This window comes from Leptodactylus fuscus, chromosome 6 (assembly GCF_031893055.1).
Source record: "Leptodactylus fuscus isolate aLepFus1 chromosome 6, aLepFus1.hap2, whole genome shotgun sequence".
Taxonomy (NCBI): Eukaryota; Metazoa; Chordata; class Amphibia; order Anura; family Leptodactylidae; genus Leptodactylus; species Leptodactylus fuscus.
In genome coordinates, this window is record NC_134270.1 from 176,413,545 (window position 1) to 176,430,749 (window position 17,205).

At 49.1% G+C, this 17,205-nt stretch overlaps 1 protein-coding gene across 1 annotated transcript; it reads right to left on the reverse strand.

Annotated features, from left to right (window-relative positions):
• Positions 1-798: 798 nt before the first annotated feature.
• On the reverse strand, positions 799-16,990 carry LOC142210169 (sialic acid-binding Ig-like lectin 14). The gene is given in 7 exon segments (XM_075279193.1): positions 799-885; positions 887-1,018; positions 1,020-1,082; positions 1,084-1,094; positions 1,549-1,846; positions 1,848-1,915; positions 16,927-16,990. Coding segments are annotated over 7 exon segments (723 nt in total).
• Between the last annotated feature and the right edge of the window lie 215 nt (positions 16,991-17,205).

The following is a 17,205-nucleotide window of genomic DNA, read 5'->3' on the forward strand; positions in this document are numbered from 1 at the left end:
TAAGCTGCACCGGAATGACAGAGGGTTCTAAAAAATAACCAGTCAGTAGAGGAAACTAGTAACTAATAAGCTCAAAAGAAAAGTTGGAGTATAGGATAGTGTATGGTTGGGGAGTCTGGGCAGTCGCCCATGGCCGTCTCCTACATAGTGTGCTGCCTGTTCACTATAGTCATATGCACAGGGTGTTTCATAAATGTCAGATAGGTGTGGGCCTCACCTTTCACTAAAATTCCCCCAGCCTCGGACTGCGACCCCCCCGCTTAGAAGACCGTCTCTGATGGTTCGTCTTACCAAAAGCATCATAACCCTCTGAGCTGTGCTGTTTCCATAACTTCTTTTAAAGTGAATTGGAGTCACAGAAACAATGTAGCACTACTTCTAAGGCCCCATTACAAAATAGCAGCGTATTCTTTTGTGGTTTTTTGAGCCAAAAGCCAAGAATGGCTACATAAGTAACACTAAATATACCGTATAAGAAGGTCTTATACTTCTACCTTCTGCTCAATCCACTCCTGGCTTTGGCTCAAAAAAATTGCAACAAACCATGCAACGAAATAAGCTGTGTTTCTGCAACGTGGAAGTAGAAGATAGGTCATATGGCTATTTAAAAAAAAAAAAAAAAAAAAAAAAAAAAAAAAATCAGCAGAAAAAAAACTGATACTGACTCCCTTTGCAATGAATGGGAGGCGTTTATTTGAGGCAGATTTTGAGTGTATTCCTCAAAATCAGCCTGCATAAAACTTGGTGTGAACATACCCTGTTAATAAATGTGGACTGTGTAGGGGGTATTATGACAATTCACTTACATTCAACATTCAGGGTTTGCTTCTCCACTGTGGCCAAGTCTTGTTTGAGGATCACTCTACAGTATATGGAGGACCTGTGGTCGGACTTCCCTTGGGGTGAATGTGATTCTGGATTGGAAGGTTTGGCTGACGTCTACTTTGATCTCTTCTCTTCTACCAGTTATTTCTCCTTCCCATGAAAAACGTGGTCTTATATGCGGACATGTACTGGGGACTCGTACAGGTCAGTGTCACCTCCTTCCCCTCCACCAGCCTCGGAGAAGAGATTGTAGGTTTTATCCGTGAACTCTAGAGAAATAGGAAATGATTTGAAACAGGATAAAAAGGAAGATGAGACACCTAATATCACTTGTATTGCTGGGGAAACCCATTTTGATGACATAATGTAGCAGTATACTGGATTTAGGGTCATGGTGAGGGATATTTATGGGATTGTTTTTCCCCTATTGATTTCCAAGCTGTATGGCATTTCCAGCAATGACTTCTTCACATGAACCTTTGGCTTCAAAAGGAAGACAGATCTGTGTTCTCAGGATCAGTGAGGGTCCCGGAGATCAGATGGATACGAGTCAGAAAGTCATGGTAAATCCCAACAATATGCCATAATAGGAAATAGAACATGTCAAAAAATAATTGTTCAGTTTCTACTATTCCAGCAAAGACACAGAGATGATGGTGATATTATTGTATAGATACAGCCATAGTGGACACATCTGGTCAGGTCATATGTCATAACACTCACCAGTCACAGTCACAGACGGCTGGATATCCTCATAGGTGAACTTTGTAGAAGCATCTTCAATTCTGAAAAAATATGTGCCACTTTCTAAAAGCCACGGATCTTCTATGTAATATGAGCAATCTCCGCTGGACACATCTCCGGTGAAATAAAACCGTCCAGTTGTCCGTTGTTTATCTCTATTTTTTAAAGCAACAATTACTGATATCCCTCCAATGTCTTTATGCCATATACCAGTGGTGTCTGTACTTAACCACACATTATTGGGCACGGTAAAGGAACATGGGACATGGACACATAGGACCCCGCTGCACTGTCACACGGGAACGTGTATATATTGAATATCCAGGAAGCCATTCACATGTATTACCTGTATTAAAAAAAATAATAAAAAATAGGTACTTAGTAAAAAAAGAAATTATCTTATAAGCTGCATAACCTATAATGTCATCACCAGGAGTGGCTGCTCAGCTTAGAGGGGTGATTGGATGATTCTCGCACTGTGATGGCGCATATGTGACCATGAAAGAGCAAGTATACCTCCTGACTAGGGTTGAACGATTGGGATCAGAAATGATCGGATCCCGATCGGCGATCGAGTAAATTTCATGATCGCAATCGGGTTCTGATCCCTGCTTAAAAAAGTTTGGGGAACGGAATTCCGATCTCGATCGCTCAAACTGACTTACCTGCACAGAACCCGCTGCCGCTCCCCGGAGCTCCGGGCCGTTGTTCTCCTCCTCTCTCTCTCTTTGCACTACCGAACATATTGACAATCAGTGAGCAGTGAAAGCACACGGACCCTGTAGACTATAGAGTGATGCAGACAGGAAAGTAGATCATAAAGTACTTTTCTGTCAGCATGTTCCATGTAGACACCACATGGACCCCCATTACAGTCTAAGGTGTCCATGTGCTTTCATAAGCTCACCGCTTGCCAATGCATTCGGTATCTCATTCTGAGGGGCCCCATGCAGGACTCCCCGAACGGAATACCGAACGCAGATGCGAACCAGGCCTAACATGGACTGCTCAAGCATAGAAGGACAGCTCTATGCTCTGACCTGGATAGCGGGGTCGTAAGAGGAACACAGTGAGACATTCATCACATATGGCCGTAATAGGGCATTGTGTATACAGTAGATAGGGGTTGTGAAGAACATGTCACTTCCTCATAGAGCATTGACTCATATGTTTCTGCTTTCTTTTTAAAGGGGATCTCCAGCAAAATGAAATTCTGTTGTCTTATTTCTACAATACTCTTCATTTCCTGGTTCAGTTATAGTGCCCTCGCGCTGCAGTGTAGTGTCCTCCCACTTGGATGTAAGGTCCTCCTACTGGGGTGTAGTGTCCTTGCACTGGGGTGTAGTGTCCTCGCGCTGGAGTGTAGTGTCCTCCCACTTGGATGTAAGGTCCTCCTACTGGGGTATAGTGTCCTCGCACTGGGGAGTGGTGTCCTCAGCACTGGGGTGTAGTGTCCTTGCACTGGGATGTAGTCTCATCACACTGGGGTGTAGTGTCCTCGCACTGGGGTGTAGGGTCCTCCTACTGGGGTGTAGTGTCCGTCGCACTGGGGTGTAGTGTCCTAGCACTGGGGTGTAGTGTCCTAGCACTGGGATGTAGTGTCCTTGCACTGGGGTGTAGTGTCCTCCTACTGGGGTGTAGTGTCCTTGCAACTGGGGTGTAGTGTCCTCCTACTGGGGTGTAGTGTCCTTGCACTGGGGTGTAGTGTCCTCGCGCTGGAGTGTAGTGTCCCTCCCCACTTGGATGTAAGGTCCTCCTACTGGGGTATAGTGTCCTCACAACTGGGGTGTAGTCTCATCGCACTGGGGTGTAGTGTCCTCGCACTGGGGTGTAGTGTCATCACACTGGGATGTAGTGTCCTTGCACTGGGGTGTAGGGTCCTCCTACTGGGGTGTAGTGTCCTCGCACTAGGGTGTAGTGTCCTCGCACTAGGGTGTAGTGTCCTCGCACTGGGGTGTAGTGTGATCACACTGGGGTGTAGTGCCCCTCGCACTGGGGTGTAGTGTCCTCGCACTGGGGTGCAGTGTCCTGGCACTGGAGTGTAGTGTCCTCGCACTGGGGTGTAGTGTCCTCGCACTGGGGTGTAGTGTCCTCACTCTGGGTGTAGTGTCCCCTTCGCACTGGGGTGTAGTGTCCTCGCACTGGGGTGTAGTGTCCTCACTCTGGGTGTAGTGTCCTCGCACTGGGGTGTAGTGTCCTCGCACTGGGGTGTAGGGTCACCAGCAGTTATAGACACAGTGTTAAGAAATCCTTGTTGGGCCAGAAAGTGCTGAGCGTCAGGGAAATGGACAACATTGCATATGGAGCTGTAGAGTACCCAAGAGGCAAAAACTGTTTCCATACAGTCTATACATCTGGGTGAGCCTTGTTCAAGACATATTAATTTTCTTGATAAAACCCTTTAAGTGGAGCTAATATTCTAGTGAGACCGAGTACTTCTAGTGACATATGACATGTTCTTACAGTGAGATGATACTTACTGCTCCACAGCTGAGACTGAATCAATATGAAAGCCAAATAATAATCCAAGAAAAAATGTAAGTTTTTAACCCCCCATATTGTGGTTTTCCAAAGGCCTAAGGAAAAGATCTAGGAGATAGAATGGTGAGAATGACATTAGAATACAATAGTAAACCAGGTATCCAATATATAACATATCATTTACGCATCAACCCAAATCTCCGTATTTACTCCCCATTTCTATTCACTTGTTACATTTGTATATATAATGATTCTATATAAATATCTGTTACTATATATAAGTGACATACAGATGGATATAAATCTATATGGAGCCTCCGCTCCGTCACTATGTATCATTACTAGAGATGAGCGAACACTAAAATGTTCGAGGTTCGAAATTCGATTCGAACAGCCCGCTCAATGTTCGTGTGTTCGAACGGGTTTCGAACCCCATTATAGTCTATGGGGAACAGATACTCGTTAAGGGGGAAACCCAAATCCGTGTCTGGAGGGTCACCAAGTCCACTATGACACCCCAGGAAATGATGCCAACACCTCTGGAATGACACTGGGACAGCAGGGGAAGCATGTCTGGGGGCATCTAACACACCAAAGACCCTCTATTACCCCAACATCACAGCCTAACAACTACACACTTTACACACTCAATACCACATCTCTGACAGTAGGAAAACACCTTGAAACATGTGTATTTGGCACTTGCAGTGAGGAGAGCTTGTCACCAGCAGTGAATTTGGCCCTTGTAGTAAGTTGAGGTTGGCACCCAACATTTGTTTTGAAAATCAGGGTGGATTGAGCCTCTAACCAGCAGAGTTTGGGCAAATTCATGGTGGAGGGAGCCTCTAAACACCCCAGTTTGGGCAAATTCATGGTGGAGGGAGCCTCTAAAAACCCCAGTTTGGACCAATTCATGGTGGAGGGAGCCTCTAACCAGCCCAGTTTGGACCAATTCATGGTGGAGGGAGCCTCTAACCAGCCCAGTTTGGACCAATTAATGGTGGAGGGAGCCTCTAACCACCCCAGTTTGGACCAATTAATGGTGGAGGGAGCCTCTAACCAGCCCAGTTTGGACCAATTCATGGTGGAGGGAGCCTCTAAAAAACCCAGTTTGGACCAATTCATGGTGGAGGGAGCCTCTAAACAGCCCAGTTTGGGCAAATTCATGGTGGAGGGAGCCTCTAAACAGCCCAGTTTGGGCAAATTCATGGTGGAGGGAGCCTCTAAACAGCCCAGTTTGGACCAATTAATGGTGGAGGGAGCTTCTAAACAGCCAAGTTTTGGGAAATTCATGGTGGAGGGAGCCTCTAACCAGCCCAGTTTGGACCAATTCATGGTGGAGGGAGCCTCTAAACAGCCAAGTTTGGACCAATTCATGGTGGAGGGAGCCTCTAAAAACCCCAGTTTGGACCAATTAATGGTGGAGGGAGCCTCTAACCAGCCCAGTTTGGGCAAATTCATGGTGGAGGGAGCCTCTAAACAGCCCAGTTTGGGCAAATTCATGGTGGAGGGAGCCTCTAACCAGCCCAGTTTGGACCAATTAATGGTGGAGGGAGCCTCTAACCAGCCCAGTTTGGACCAATTAATGGTGGAGGGAGCCTCTAACCAGCCCAGTTTGGACCAATTAATGGTGGAGGGAGCCTCTAACCACCCCAGTTTGGACCAATTAATGGTGGAGGGAGCCTCTAACCAACCCAGTTTGGACCAATTCATGGTGGAGGGAGCCTCTAAAAAACCCAGTTTGGACCAATTCATGGTGGAGGGAGCCTCTAAACAGCCCAGTTTGGGCAAATTCATGGTGGAGGGAGCCTCTAAACAGCCCAGTTTGGGCAAATTCATGGTGGAGGGAGCCTCTAACCAGGCCAGTTTGGACCAATTAATGGTGGAGGGAGCCTCTAACCAGCCCAGTTTGGACCAATTAATGGTGGAGGGAGCCTCTAACCAGCCCAGTTTGGACCAATTAATGGTGGAGGGAGCCTCTAACCAGCCCAGTTTGGACCAATTAATGGTGGAGGGAGCCTCTAACCACCCCCAGTTTGGACCAATTCATGGTGGAGGGAGCCTCTAACCAGCCCAGTTTGGACCAATTCATGGTGGAGGGAGCCTCTAAACAGCCCAGTTTGGGCAAATTCATGGTGGAGGGAGCCTCTAAAAAACCCAGTTTGGACCAATTCATGGTGGAGGGAGCCTCTAACCAGCCCAGTTTGGACCAATTAATGGTGGAGGGAGCCTCTAACCAGCCCAGTTTGGACCAATTAATGGTGGAGGGAGCCTCTAACCAGCCCAGTTTGGACCAATTAATGGTGGAGGGAGCCTCTAACCACCTCCAGTTTTGGACCAATTAATGGTGGAGGGAGCCTCTAACCAGCCCAGTTTGGACCAATTCATGGTGGAGGGAGCCTCTAAAAAACCCAGTTTGGACCAATTCATGGTGGAGGGAGCCTCTAAACAGCCCAGTTTGGGCAAATTCATGGTGGAGGGAGCCTCTAAACAGCCCAGTTTGGGCAAATTCATGGTGGAGGGAGCCTCTAAAAAACCCAGTTTGGACCAATTCATGGTGGAGGGAGCCTCTAACCAGCCCAGTTTGGACCAATTAATGGTGGAGGGAGCCTCTAACCAGCCCAGTTTGGACCAATTAATGGTGGAGGGAGCCTCTAACCAGCCCAGTTTGGACCAATTAATGGTGGAGGGAGCCTCTAACCACCCCCAGTTTGGACCAATTAATGGTGGAGGGAGCCTCTAACCAGCCCAGTTTGGACCAATTCATGGTGGAGGGAGCCTCTAAAAAACCCAGTTTGGACCAATTCATGGTGGAGGGAGCCTCTAAACAGCCCAGTTTGGGCAAATTCATGGTGGAGGGAGCCTCTAAACAGCCCAGTTTGGACCAATTAATGGTGGAGGGAGCCTCTAACCAGCCCAGTTTGGACCAATTAATGTGGAGGGAGCCTCTAAACAGCCAAGTTTTGGGAAATTCATGGTGGAGGGAGCCTCTAACCAGCCCAGTTTGGACCAATTCATGGTGGAGGGAGCCTCTAAAAACCCCAGTTTGGACCAATTCATGGTGGAGGGAGCCTCTAACCAGCCCAGTTTGGGCAAATTCATGGTGGAGGGAGCCTCTAAACAGCCCAGTTTGGGCAAATTCATGGTGGAGGGAGCCTCTAACCAGCCCAGTTTGGACCAATTAATGGTGGAGGGAGCCTCTAACCAGCCCAGTTTGGACCAATTAATGGTGGAGGGAGCCTCTAACCAGCCCAGTTTGGACCAATTAATGGTGGAGGGAGCCTCTAACCAGCCCAGTTTGGACCAATTAATGGTGGAGGGAGCCTCTAACCAGCCCAGTTTGGACCAATTAATGGTGGAGGGAGCCTCTAACCAGCCCAGTTTGGACCAATTAATGGTGGAGGGAGCCTCTAACCACCCCAGTTTGGACCAATTAATGGTGGAGGGAGCCTCTAACCAGCCCAGTTTGGACCAATTAATGGTGGAGGGAGCCTCTAACCAGCCCAGTTTGGACCAATTAATGGTGGAGGGAGCCTCTAAACAGCCAAGTTTTGGGAAATTCATGGTGGAGGGAGCCTCTAACCAGCCCAGTTTGGACCAATTCATGGTGGAGGGAGCCTCTAAAAACCCCAGTTTGGACCAATTCATGGTGGAGGGAGCCTCTAACCAGCCCAGTTTGGGCAAATTCATGGTGGAGGGAGCCTCTAAACAGCCCAGTTTGGGCAAATTCATGGTGGAGGGAGCCTCTAACCAGCCCAGTTTGGACCAATTAATGGTGGAGGGAGCCTCTAACCAGCCCAGTTTGGACCAATTAATGGTGGAGGGAGCCTCTAACCAGCCCAGTTTGGACCAATTAATGGTGGAGGGAGCCTCTAACCACCCCAGTTTGGACCAATTAATGGTGGAGGGAGCCTCTAACCAGCCCAGTTTGGACCAATTCATGGTGGAGGGAGCCTCTAAAAAACCCAGTTTGGACCAATTCATGGTGGAGGGAGCCTCTAAACAGCCCAGTTTGGGCAAATTCATGGTGGAGGGAGCCTCTAAACAGCCCAGTTTGGGCAAATTCATGGTGGAGGGAGCCTCTAACCAGCCCAGTTTGGACCAATTAATGGTGGAGGGAGCCTCTAACCAGCCCAGTTTGGACCAATTCATGGTGGAGGGAGCCTCTAAACAGCCCAGTTTGGGCAAATTCATGGTGGAGGGAGCCTCTAACCAGCCCAGTTTGGGCAAATTCATGGTGGAGGGAGCCTCTAAACAGCCCAGTTTGGGCAAATTCATGGTGGAGGGAGCCTCTAACCAGCCCAGTTTGGACCAATTAATGGTGGAGGGAGCCTCTAACCAGCCCAGTTTGGACCAATTCATGGTGGAGGGAGCCTCTAAACAGCCCAGTTTGGGCAAATTCATGGTGGAGGGAGCCTCTAACCAGCCCCAGTTTGGACCAATTAATGGTGGAGGGAGCCTCTAAACAGCCAAGTTTTGGGAAATTCATGGTGGAGGGAGCCTCTAACCAGCCCAGTTTGGACCAATTCATGGTGGAGGGAGCCTCTAAACAGCCCAGTTTGGGCAAATTCATGGTGGAGGGAGCCTCTAAAAAACCCAGTTTGGACCAATTCATGGTGGAGGGAGCCTCTAACCAGCCCAGTTTGGACCAATTAATGGTGGAGGGAGCCTCTAAACAGCCAAGTTTTGGGAAATTCATGGTGGAGGGAGCCTCTAACCAGCCCAGTTTGGACCAATTCATGGTGGAGGGAGCCTCTAAACAGCCCAGTTTGGGCAAATTCATGGTGGAGGGAGCCTCTAAAAAACCCAGTTTGGACCAATTCATGGTGGAGGGAGCCTCTAACCAGCCCAGTTTGGACCAATTAATGGTGGAGGGAGCCTCTAACCAGCCCAGTTTGGACCAATTAATGGTGGAGGGAGCCTCTAACCAGCCCAGTTTGGACCAATTAATGGTGGAGGGAGCCTCTAACCAGCCCAGTTTGGACCAATTCATGGTGGAGGGAGCCTCTAAAAAACCCAGTTTGGACCAATTCATGGTGGAGGGAGCCTCTAAACAGCCCAGTTTGGGCAAATTCATGGTGGAGGGAGCCTCTAAACAGCCCAGTTTGGACCAATTAATGGTGGAGGGAGCCTCTAACCAGCCCAGTTTGGACCAATTAATGGTGGAGGGAGCCTCTAAACAGCCAAGTTTTGGGAAATTCATGGTGGAGAGAGCCTCTAACCAGCCCAGTTTGGACCAATTCATGGTGGAGGGAGCCTCTAAACAGCCAAGTTTTGGGAAATTCATGGTGGAGGGAGCCTCTAACCAGCCCAGTTTGGACCAATTCATGGTGGAGGGAGCCTCTAAAAAACCCAGTTTGGACCAATTCATGGTGGAGGGAGCCTCTAAACAGCCCAGTTTGGGCAAATTCATGGTGGAGGGAGCCTCTAACCAGCCCAGTTTGGACCAATTAATGGTGGAGGGAGCCTCTAAACAGCCAAGTTTTGGGAAATTCATGGTGGAGGGAGCCTCTAACCAGCCCAGTTTGGACCAATTCATGGTGGAGGGAGCCTCTAAACAGCCCAGTTTGGGCAAATTCATGGTGGAGGGAGCCTCTAAAAAACCCAGTTTGGACCAATTCATGGTGGAGGGAGCCTCTAACCAGCCCAGTTTGGACCAATTAATGGTGGAGGGAGCCTCTAAACAGCCAAGTTTTGGGAAATTCATGGTGGAGGGAGCCTCTAACCAGCCCAGTTTGGACCAATTCATGGTGGAGGGAGCCTCTAAACAGCCCAGTTTGGGCAAATTCATGGTGGAGGGAGCCTCTAAAAAACCCAGTTTGGACCAATTCATGGTGGAGGGAGCCTCTAACCAGCCCAGTTTGGACCAATTAATGGTGGAGTGAGCCTCTAACCAGCCCAGTTTGGACCAATTAATGGTGGAGGGAGCCTCTAACCAGCCCAGTTTGGACCAATTAATGGTGGAGGGAGCCTCTAACCACCCCAGTTTGGACCAATTAATGGTGGAGGGAGCCTCTAACCAGCCCAGTTTGGACCAATTCATGGTGGAGGAAGCCTCTAAAAAACCCAGTTTGGACCAATTCATGGTGGAGGGAGCCTCTAAATAGCCCAGTTTGGGCAAATTCATGGTGGAGGGAGCCTCTAAACAGCCCAGTTTGGACCAATTAATGGTGGAGGGAGCCTCTAACCAGCCCAGTTTGGACCAATTAATGGTGGAGGGAGCCTCTAAACAGCCAAGTTTTGGGAAATTCATGGTGGAGGGAGCCTCTAACCAGCCCAGTTTGGACCAATTCATGGTGGAGGGAGCCTCTAAACAGCCAAGTTTTGGGAAATTCATGGTGGAGGGAGCCTCTAACCAGCCCAGTTTGGACCAATTCATGGTGGAGGGAGCCTCTAAACAGCCCAGTTTGGACCAATTCATGGTGGAGGGAGCCTCTAACCAGCAGAGTTGGTGGAAATCAGGGTGGAGGGAGCCTCTAACCAGCAGAGTTGGGGGAAATCAGGGTGGAGGGAGCCTAGTATTAGCAGAATTGTGCAACGCTTATGGTGGATGAGTATGAGGATGCGGAGGAATTGGAGAGGTTGAGTACAGACATGGAGTTTCATGTTGGGGTGCTTTACACAGGTGGGCACAAAAATGACGGCTCTACCCAGTGGTGGTTCATTTTTATCAAAGTGAGCCGGTCGGCACTCTCAGCTGACAGACGGGTGCGCTTGTCAGTGATGATGCCACCGGCTGCACTGAACACCCTCTCAGATAGGACGCTGGCGGCAGGACAGGACAGCACCTCAAAGGCATATAGGGCAAGTTCAAGCCACAGGTCCAACTTCGACACCCAATACGTGTAGGGCGCAGAGGGGTCGGAGAGGACAGGGCTGTGGTCGGAAAGGTATTCCCGCAACATGCGCCTATACTTCTCACGCCTGGTGACACTAGGACCCTCCGTGGCGGCACTTTGGCGAGGGGGTGCCATCAAGGTGTCCCAGACCTTAGACAGTGTGCCCCTCGTTTGTGTGGACCGGTGAGAACTTGGTTGCCTACTGGAGGAACTGCCCTCCCTGCCGCCAACGTCACATGCTGGAAACATCTCCATCATATTCTGCACCAATTGCCTGTGGCAAGCATTGATGCGATTGGCCCTCCCCTCTACCGGAATAAAAGACGAGATGTTGTTTTTATACCGGGGGTCAAGGATAGCAAAGATCCAGTACTGGTTGTCCTCCATGATTTTGACAATACGCTTGTCGGTTGTAAAGCACCCCAACATGAACTCAGCCATGTCTGCCACAGTGTTAGTTGGCATGACTCCTCTGGCCCCACCGGAAAGTTCAATCTCCATTTCCTCCTCATCCTCCATGTCTACCCATCCGCGCTGCAACAATGGGACGATTCGAAGTTGCCCGGAAGCCTCCTGTATCACCATCACATCATCGGACAACTCTTCTTCCTCCTCCTCCTCCTCCTCCTCCTCCTCCATTAAACGCAGTGAAGCGGACAGATGTGTGGACCTACTCTCCAGCTGTGACGGATCGGATGCTATCCCTAACTCCTCTGTGTGATCTGAGTTATCCCTGATGTCAATCAGGGATTCTCTCAGAACACACAAGAGCGGGATTGTAAGGCTCACCATCGCATCCTCAGAGCTCACCCTCCTTGTGGACTCCTCAAAGACCCGTAGGATGTCACAAAGGTCTCTCATCCATGGCCACTCATGGATGTGAAACTGAGGCAGCTGACTTTGTGGCACCCTAGGGTTTTGTAGCTGGTATTCCATCAAAGGTCTCTGCTGCTCAACCACTCTATTCAACATCTGAAACGTTGAGTTCCAGCGTGTGGGGACGTCGCACAAAAGCCGGTGTTGTGGCACATGCAGGCGTTGCTGGAGAGATTTTAAGCTAGCAGCGGCTACTGTCGACTTGCGAAAGTGGGCGCACATGCGCCGCACTTTCACCAGTAGCTCTGGAACATTGGGGTAGCTCTTTAGGAAACGTTGCACCACTAGGTTGAAGACGTGGGCCAGGCATGGAACATGTTGGAGTCCGGCAAGCTCCAGAGCTGCTACCAGGTTCCGGCCGTTATCACAAACGACCATGCCTGGGCCCAGGTGCAGCGGCTCAAACCATATTGCCGTCTCATCGAGGAGGGCATCCCTCACCTCGGAGGCAGTGTGCTGTCTGTCCCCCAAGCTGATCAGCTTCAGCACAGCCTGCTGACGTCTACCAACGCCAGTGCTGCAACGTTTCCAACTCGTAGCTGGGGTCAATCTAACAGCGGAGGAGGAGGCGGTGGCGGAGGAGGAGGCGGTGGCGGAGGAGGAGGCGGTAGAGGAGGAGGAGGAGGGGGGTGTTCTTCTCGTGTCCCTGCCAGGAATGTTAGGCGGGGAGACGAGGTACACCGGGCCAGTTTGGGAAGCAGTCCCAGCCTCAACTACATTCACCCAGTGTGCCGTCAGTGAAATGTAGCGTCCCTGTCCGCATGCACTTGTCCACGCGTCGGTGGTCAAGTGGACCTTTGTGCAAAGCGCGGAACTAAGGGCCCGCCTGATGTTGAGTGACACGTGCTGGTGCAAGGCGGGGACGGCACACCGGGAGAAGTAGTGACGGCTAGGGACGGCATAGCGAGGTGCCGCAGTTGCCATCAGGTCCAGGAAGGCGGGAGTTTCAACAAACCGGAACGCCAACATCTCCTGGGCCAGCAGTTTAGCGATGTTGGCGTTCAAGGCTTGCGCGTGTGGGTGGTTAGCAGTGTATTTCTGCCGCCGCTCCAATGTCTGAGAGATGGTGGGTTGTTGTAAAGAAACGCCTGATGGTGCCTTTGATGGTGCAGGAGAAGGAGATAAGACAGGACCAGGGGAGGATGAGGTAGAAGTCAACAAAGTGGCGGAGGCAGATGAAGTGGTGTCCTGGCTCGTCCTCTGGAGTGCATCGCCAGCACAGTCAGCAGTGGCAGTGGCAGAGGCAGAGGCAGTGGCAGAGGCAGTGGCAGTGGCGTGAACGGCAGGCGGCCTTTGTCCTGCCGTTGCTGCCTGCCACTGATTCCAGTGCTTGGATTCCAAATGACGGCGCATTGAAGTGGTGGACAGGTTGCTCTTCTCAGAGCCCCTAATCAATTTCGAGAGGCAAATTGTGCAGACAACACTATATCTGTCCTCGGCGCATTCCTTGAAAAAACTCCACACCTTCGAGAAACGTGCCCTCGAGGTGGGAGTTTTTCGGGGCTGGGTACGAACTGGAACATCTTGGGAGATTCCGGGTGTGGCCTGGCTTCGCCTAAGCTGCTGACCTCTGCCTCTGCCTCTAGCTACCCTTTTTGGTGCTGCACCTGCCTCAACATCCACACTACTTTCCCCGCTTGACATCCCCCCTGTCCAGGTCGGGTCAGTGTCCTCATCATCCACCACTTCCTCTTCCAACTCCTGTCTCATCTCCTCCTCCCGCACAATGCGCCGGTCAACTGGATGCCCTGACGGCAACTGCGTCACATCATCGTCGATGAGGGTGGGTTGCTGGTCATCCACCACCAAATCGAACGGAGATGGAGGAGACTCTAGTGTTTGAGCATCTGGACACAGATGCTCCTCTGTTAGGTTCGTGGAATCGTGACGTGGAGAGGCAGGTTGAGGGACAATGAAAGGAGCGGAGAACAGCTCTGGGGAGCAGGGACAGTTTGGGTTATTGTTCTGTAAAGCTTCGGAATTTTGGGAGGAAGGAAGACAAGACTGTTGGGTAATAGGAGGAGAGGAGGCAGAGTCTGACTGGCTGCTGGACAATGTGCTGTAAGCGTTCTCTGACAGCCATTGCAAGACCTGTTCCTGGTTCTCGGGCCTACTAAGGTTTGTACCCTGCAGTTTAGTTAATGTGGCAAGCAACCCTGGCACTGTGGAGTGGCGCAATGCTTGCTGCCCCACAGGAGTAGGCACGGGACGCCCTGTGGCTTCACTGCTACCTTGCTCCCCAGAACCATTCCCCCGACCTCGCCCACGGCCTCGTCCACGTCCCTTTCCGGGAGCCTTGCGCATTTTGAATTCCTAGTTAGAAATTGGCACTGTATACCAGTAGTAAAAATTGTGGGTGCACGTAACCCCAATATATTCTTTGAATTCCCAGTCAGAAACTGGCACTATATGGCAGTAGCAAGAAATGAGGGTATTTGTATTCCCAATATACTCTTTGAATTCCCAGTCAGACAATGGCACTGTATACCAGTAGTAAAAATTGTGGGTGCACGTAACCCCAATATATTCTTTGAATTCCCAGTCAGAAACTGGCACTATATGGCAGTAGCAAGAAATGAGGGTATTTATAACCCCAATATATTCTTTGAATTCCCAGTCAGACAATGGCACTGTATACCAGTAGTAAAAATTGTGGGTGCACGTAACCCCAATATATTCTTTGAATTCCCAGTCAGAAACTGGCACTATATGGCAGTAGCAAGAAATGAGGGTATTTGTATTCCCAATATACTCTTTGAATTCCCAGTCAGACAATGGCACTGTATACCAGTAGTAAAAATTGTGGGTGCACGTAACCCCAATATATTCTTTGAATTCCCAGTCAGAAACTGGCACTATATGGCAGTAGCAAGAAATGAGGGTATTTATAACCCCAATATATTCTTTGAATTCCCAGTCAGACAATGGCACTGTATACCAGTAGTAAAAATTGTGGGGGCACGTAACCCCAATATATTCTTTGAATTCCCAGTCAGAAACTGGCACTATATGGCAGTAGCAAGAAATGAGGGTATTTGTATTCCCAATATACTCTTTGAATTCCCAGTCAGACAATGGCACTGTATACCAGTAGTAAAAATTGTGGGTGCACGTAACCCCAATATATTCTTTGAATTACCAGTCAGAAACTGGCACTATATGGCAGTAGCAAGAAATGAGGGTATTTATAACCCCAATATATTCTTTGAATTCCCAGTCTGACAATGGCACTGTATACCAGTAGTAAAAATTGTGGGTGCACGTAACCCCAATATATTCTTTGAATTCCCAGTCAGAAACTGGCACTATATGGCAGTAGCAAGAAATGAGGGTATTTGTATTTCCCAATATACTCTTTGAATTCCCAGTCAGACAATGGCACTGTATACCAGTAGTAAAAATTGTGGGTGCACGTAACCCCAATATATTCTTTGAATTACCAGTCAGAAACTGGCACTATATGGCAGTAGCAAGAAATGAGGGTATTTATAACCCCAATATATTCTTTGAATTCCCAGTCAGACAATGGCACTGTATACCAGTAGTAAAAATTCTGGGTGCACGTAACCCCAATATATTCTTTGAATTACCAGTCAGAAACTGGCACTATATGGCAGTAGCAAGAAATGAGGGTATTTATAACCCCAATATATTCTTTGAATTCCCAGTCAGACAATGGCACTGTATACCAGTAGTAAAAATTGTGGGTGCACGTAACCCCAATATATTCTTTGAATTACCAGTCAGAAACTGGCACTATATGGCAGTAGCAAGAAATGAGGGTATTTGTATTCCCAATATATTCTTTGAATTCCCAGTCAGACAATGGCACTGTATACCAGTAGTAAAAATTGTGGGTGCACGTAACCCCAATATATTCTTTGAATTCCCAGTCAGACACTGGCACTATATGGCAGTAGCAAGAAATGAGGGTATTTGTAACCCCAATATATTCTTTGAATTCCCAGTCAGACAATGGCACTGTATACCAGTAGTAAAAATTGTGGGTGTATATAGCCCCAATTCTATTGCTAGGGGACTTGCAGGGTATTTCTGAGGTGAAGGTGGGGGGGCACACCGTTGGAACGGGGATTTGGGGTGTATATATGGGGTATACGGGAATACACTGTCAGTGTGTTCCATTCAGGATCCTGGGAAAGCTGGGTTGTGGCGATTGAGCCCGTCAGTGCCACGTTACACTGACAAGCTTCTCCCTGGAATTGAAGTTATATGTAAGCCCAATATATTCTTTGAATTCCCAGTGAGACAATGGCACTATATGGCAGTAGCAAAAATAGTGGGTGTATATAGCCCCAATCCTATTGCTAGGGGACTTGCAGGGTATTTCTGGGGTGAAGGTGGGGGGGCACACCGTTGGAACGGGTATCGGGGGTATATATCGGGTATACGGGAATACACTGACAGTGTATTCCATTCAGGATCCTGGGAAAGCTGGGTTGCGGCGATTGAGCCCGTCAGTGCCACGTTACACTGACAAGCTTCTCCCTGGAATTTAGCTCTTATAAGAGCTGTTGTGGTTGTCTTCTCCTTCCTATCCTAGCCTGTCCCTGCCTACCCAGAATCTAACCCCTAGCTAACTGGACGGAAACCTCCGTCCTCGGTGAATTGCAAGCTCAGAATGACGCGAAGCTGGGCGGCGCTGTTCTTTTAAATTAGAGGTCACATGTTTTCGGCAGCCAATGGGTTTTGCCTACTTTTTTCAACGTCACCGGTGTCGTAGTTCCTGTCCCACCTACCCTGCGCTGTTATTGGAGCAAAAAAGGCGCCAGGGAAGGTGGGAGGGGAATCGAGTAATGGCGCACTTTACCACGCGGTGTTCGATTCGATTCGAACATGCCGAACAGCCTAATATCCGATCGAACATGAGTTCGATAGAACACTGTTCGCTCATCTCTAATCATTACTTCTCTTACCTGCTGTGACATTCGGAGTTATACACCAGACACTGCTCGAGCTGTTTCCTCTTTGAATCTCACCCACTTTAATAAAGAATCGCTCTACATGTGCCCCAACCCTCTGCCAGGAATAGTAAATGGGGCACACACGTTCTCTATATCAGTGGGATCTCAGTGATCAGACCTTTGGTCATCAGACAATATCACTGGGATTTCCTCTATTCTGGACACTTTGCTGCCCTAACCCTGTATCTTGATACCCTGACCAAGGTGAAGTATCTTGTAGGCTTCCTGCCCGGCCCCAGCCATGAGGTCCTATGTCCCACCAGTCACACATTGCCTATAGATAAGCTATAGATGTCTATACTGGACAATAATCTGTAACCTATTGTGTATAAGCAGTGTTATCTATCAACCACATCTACATCGCCCATGTTCTTGGGGTCAGTGTTTTCTTACCTTGAGTTATCCTATGCTGCACATCTCCTTATACTCCTTGTTCTTTCTTGTCCTCCTTCCACCCC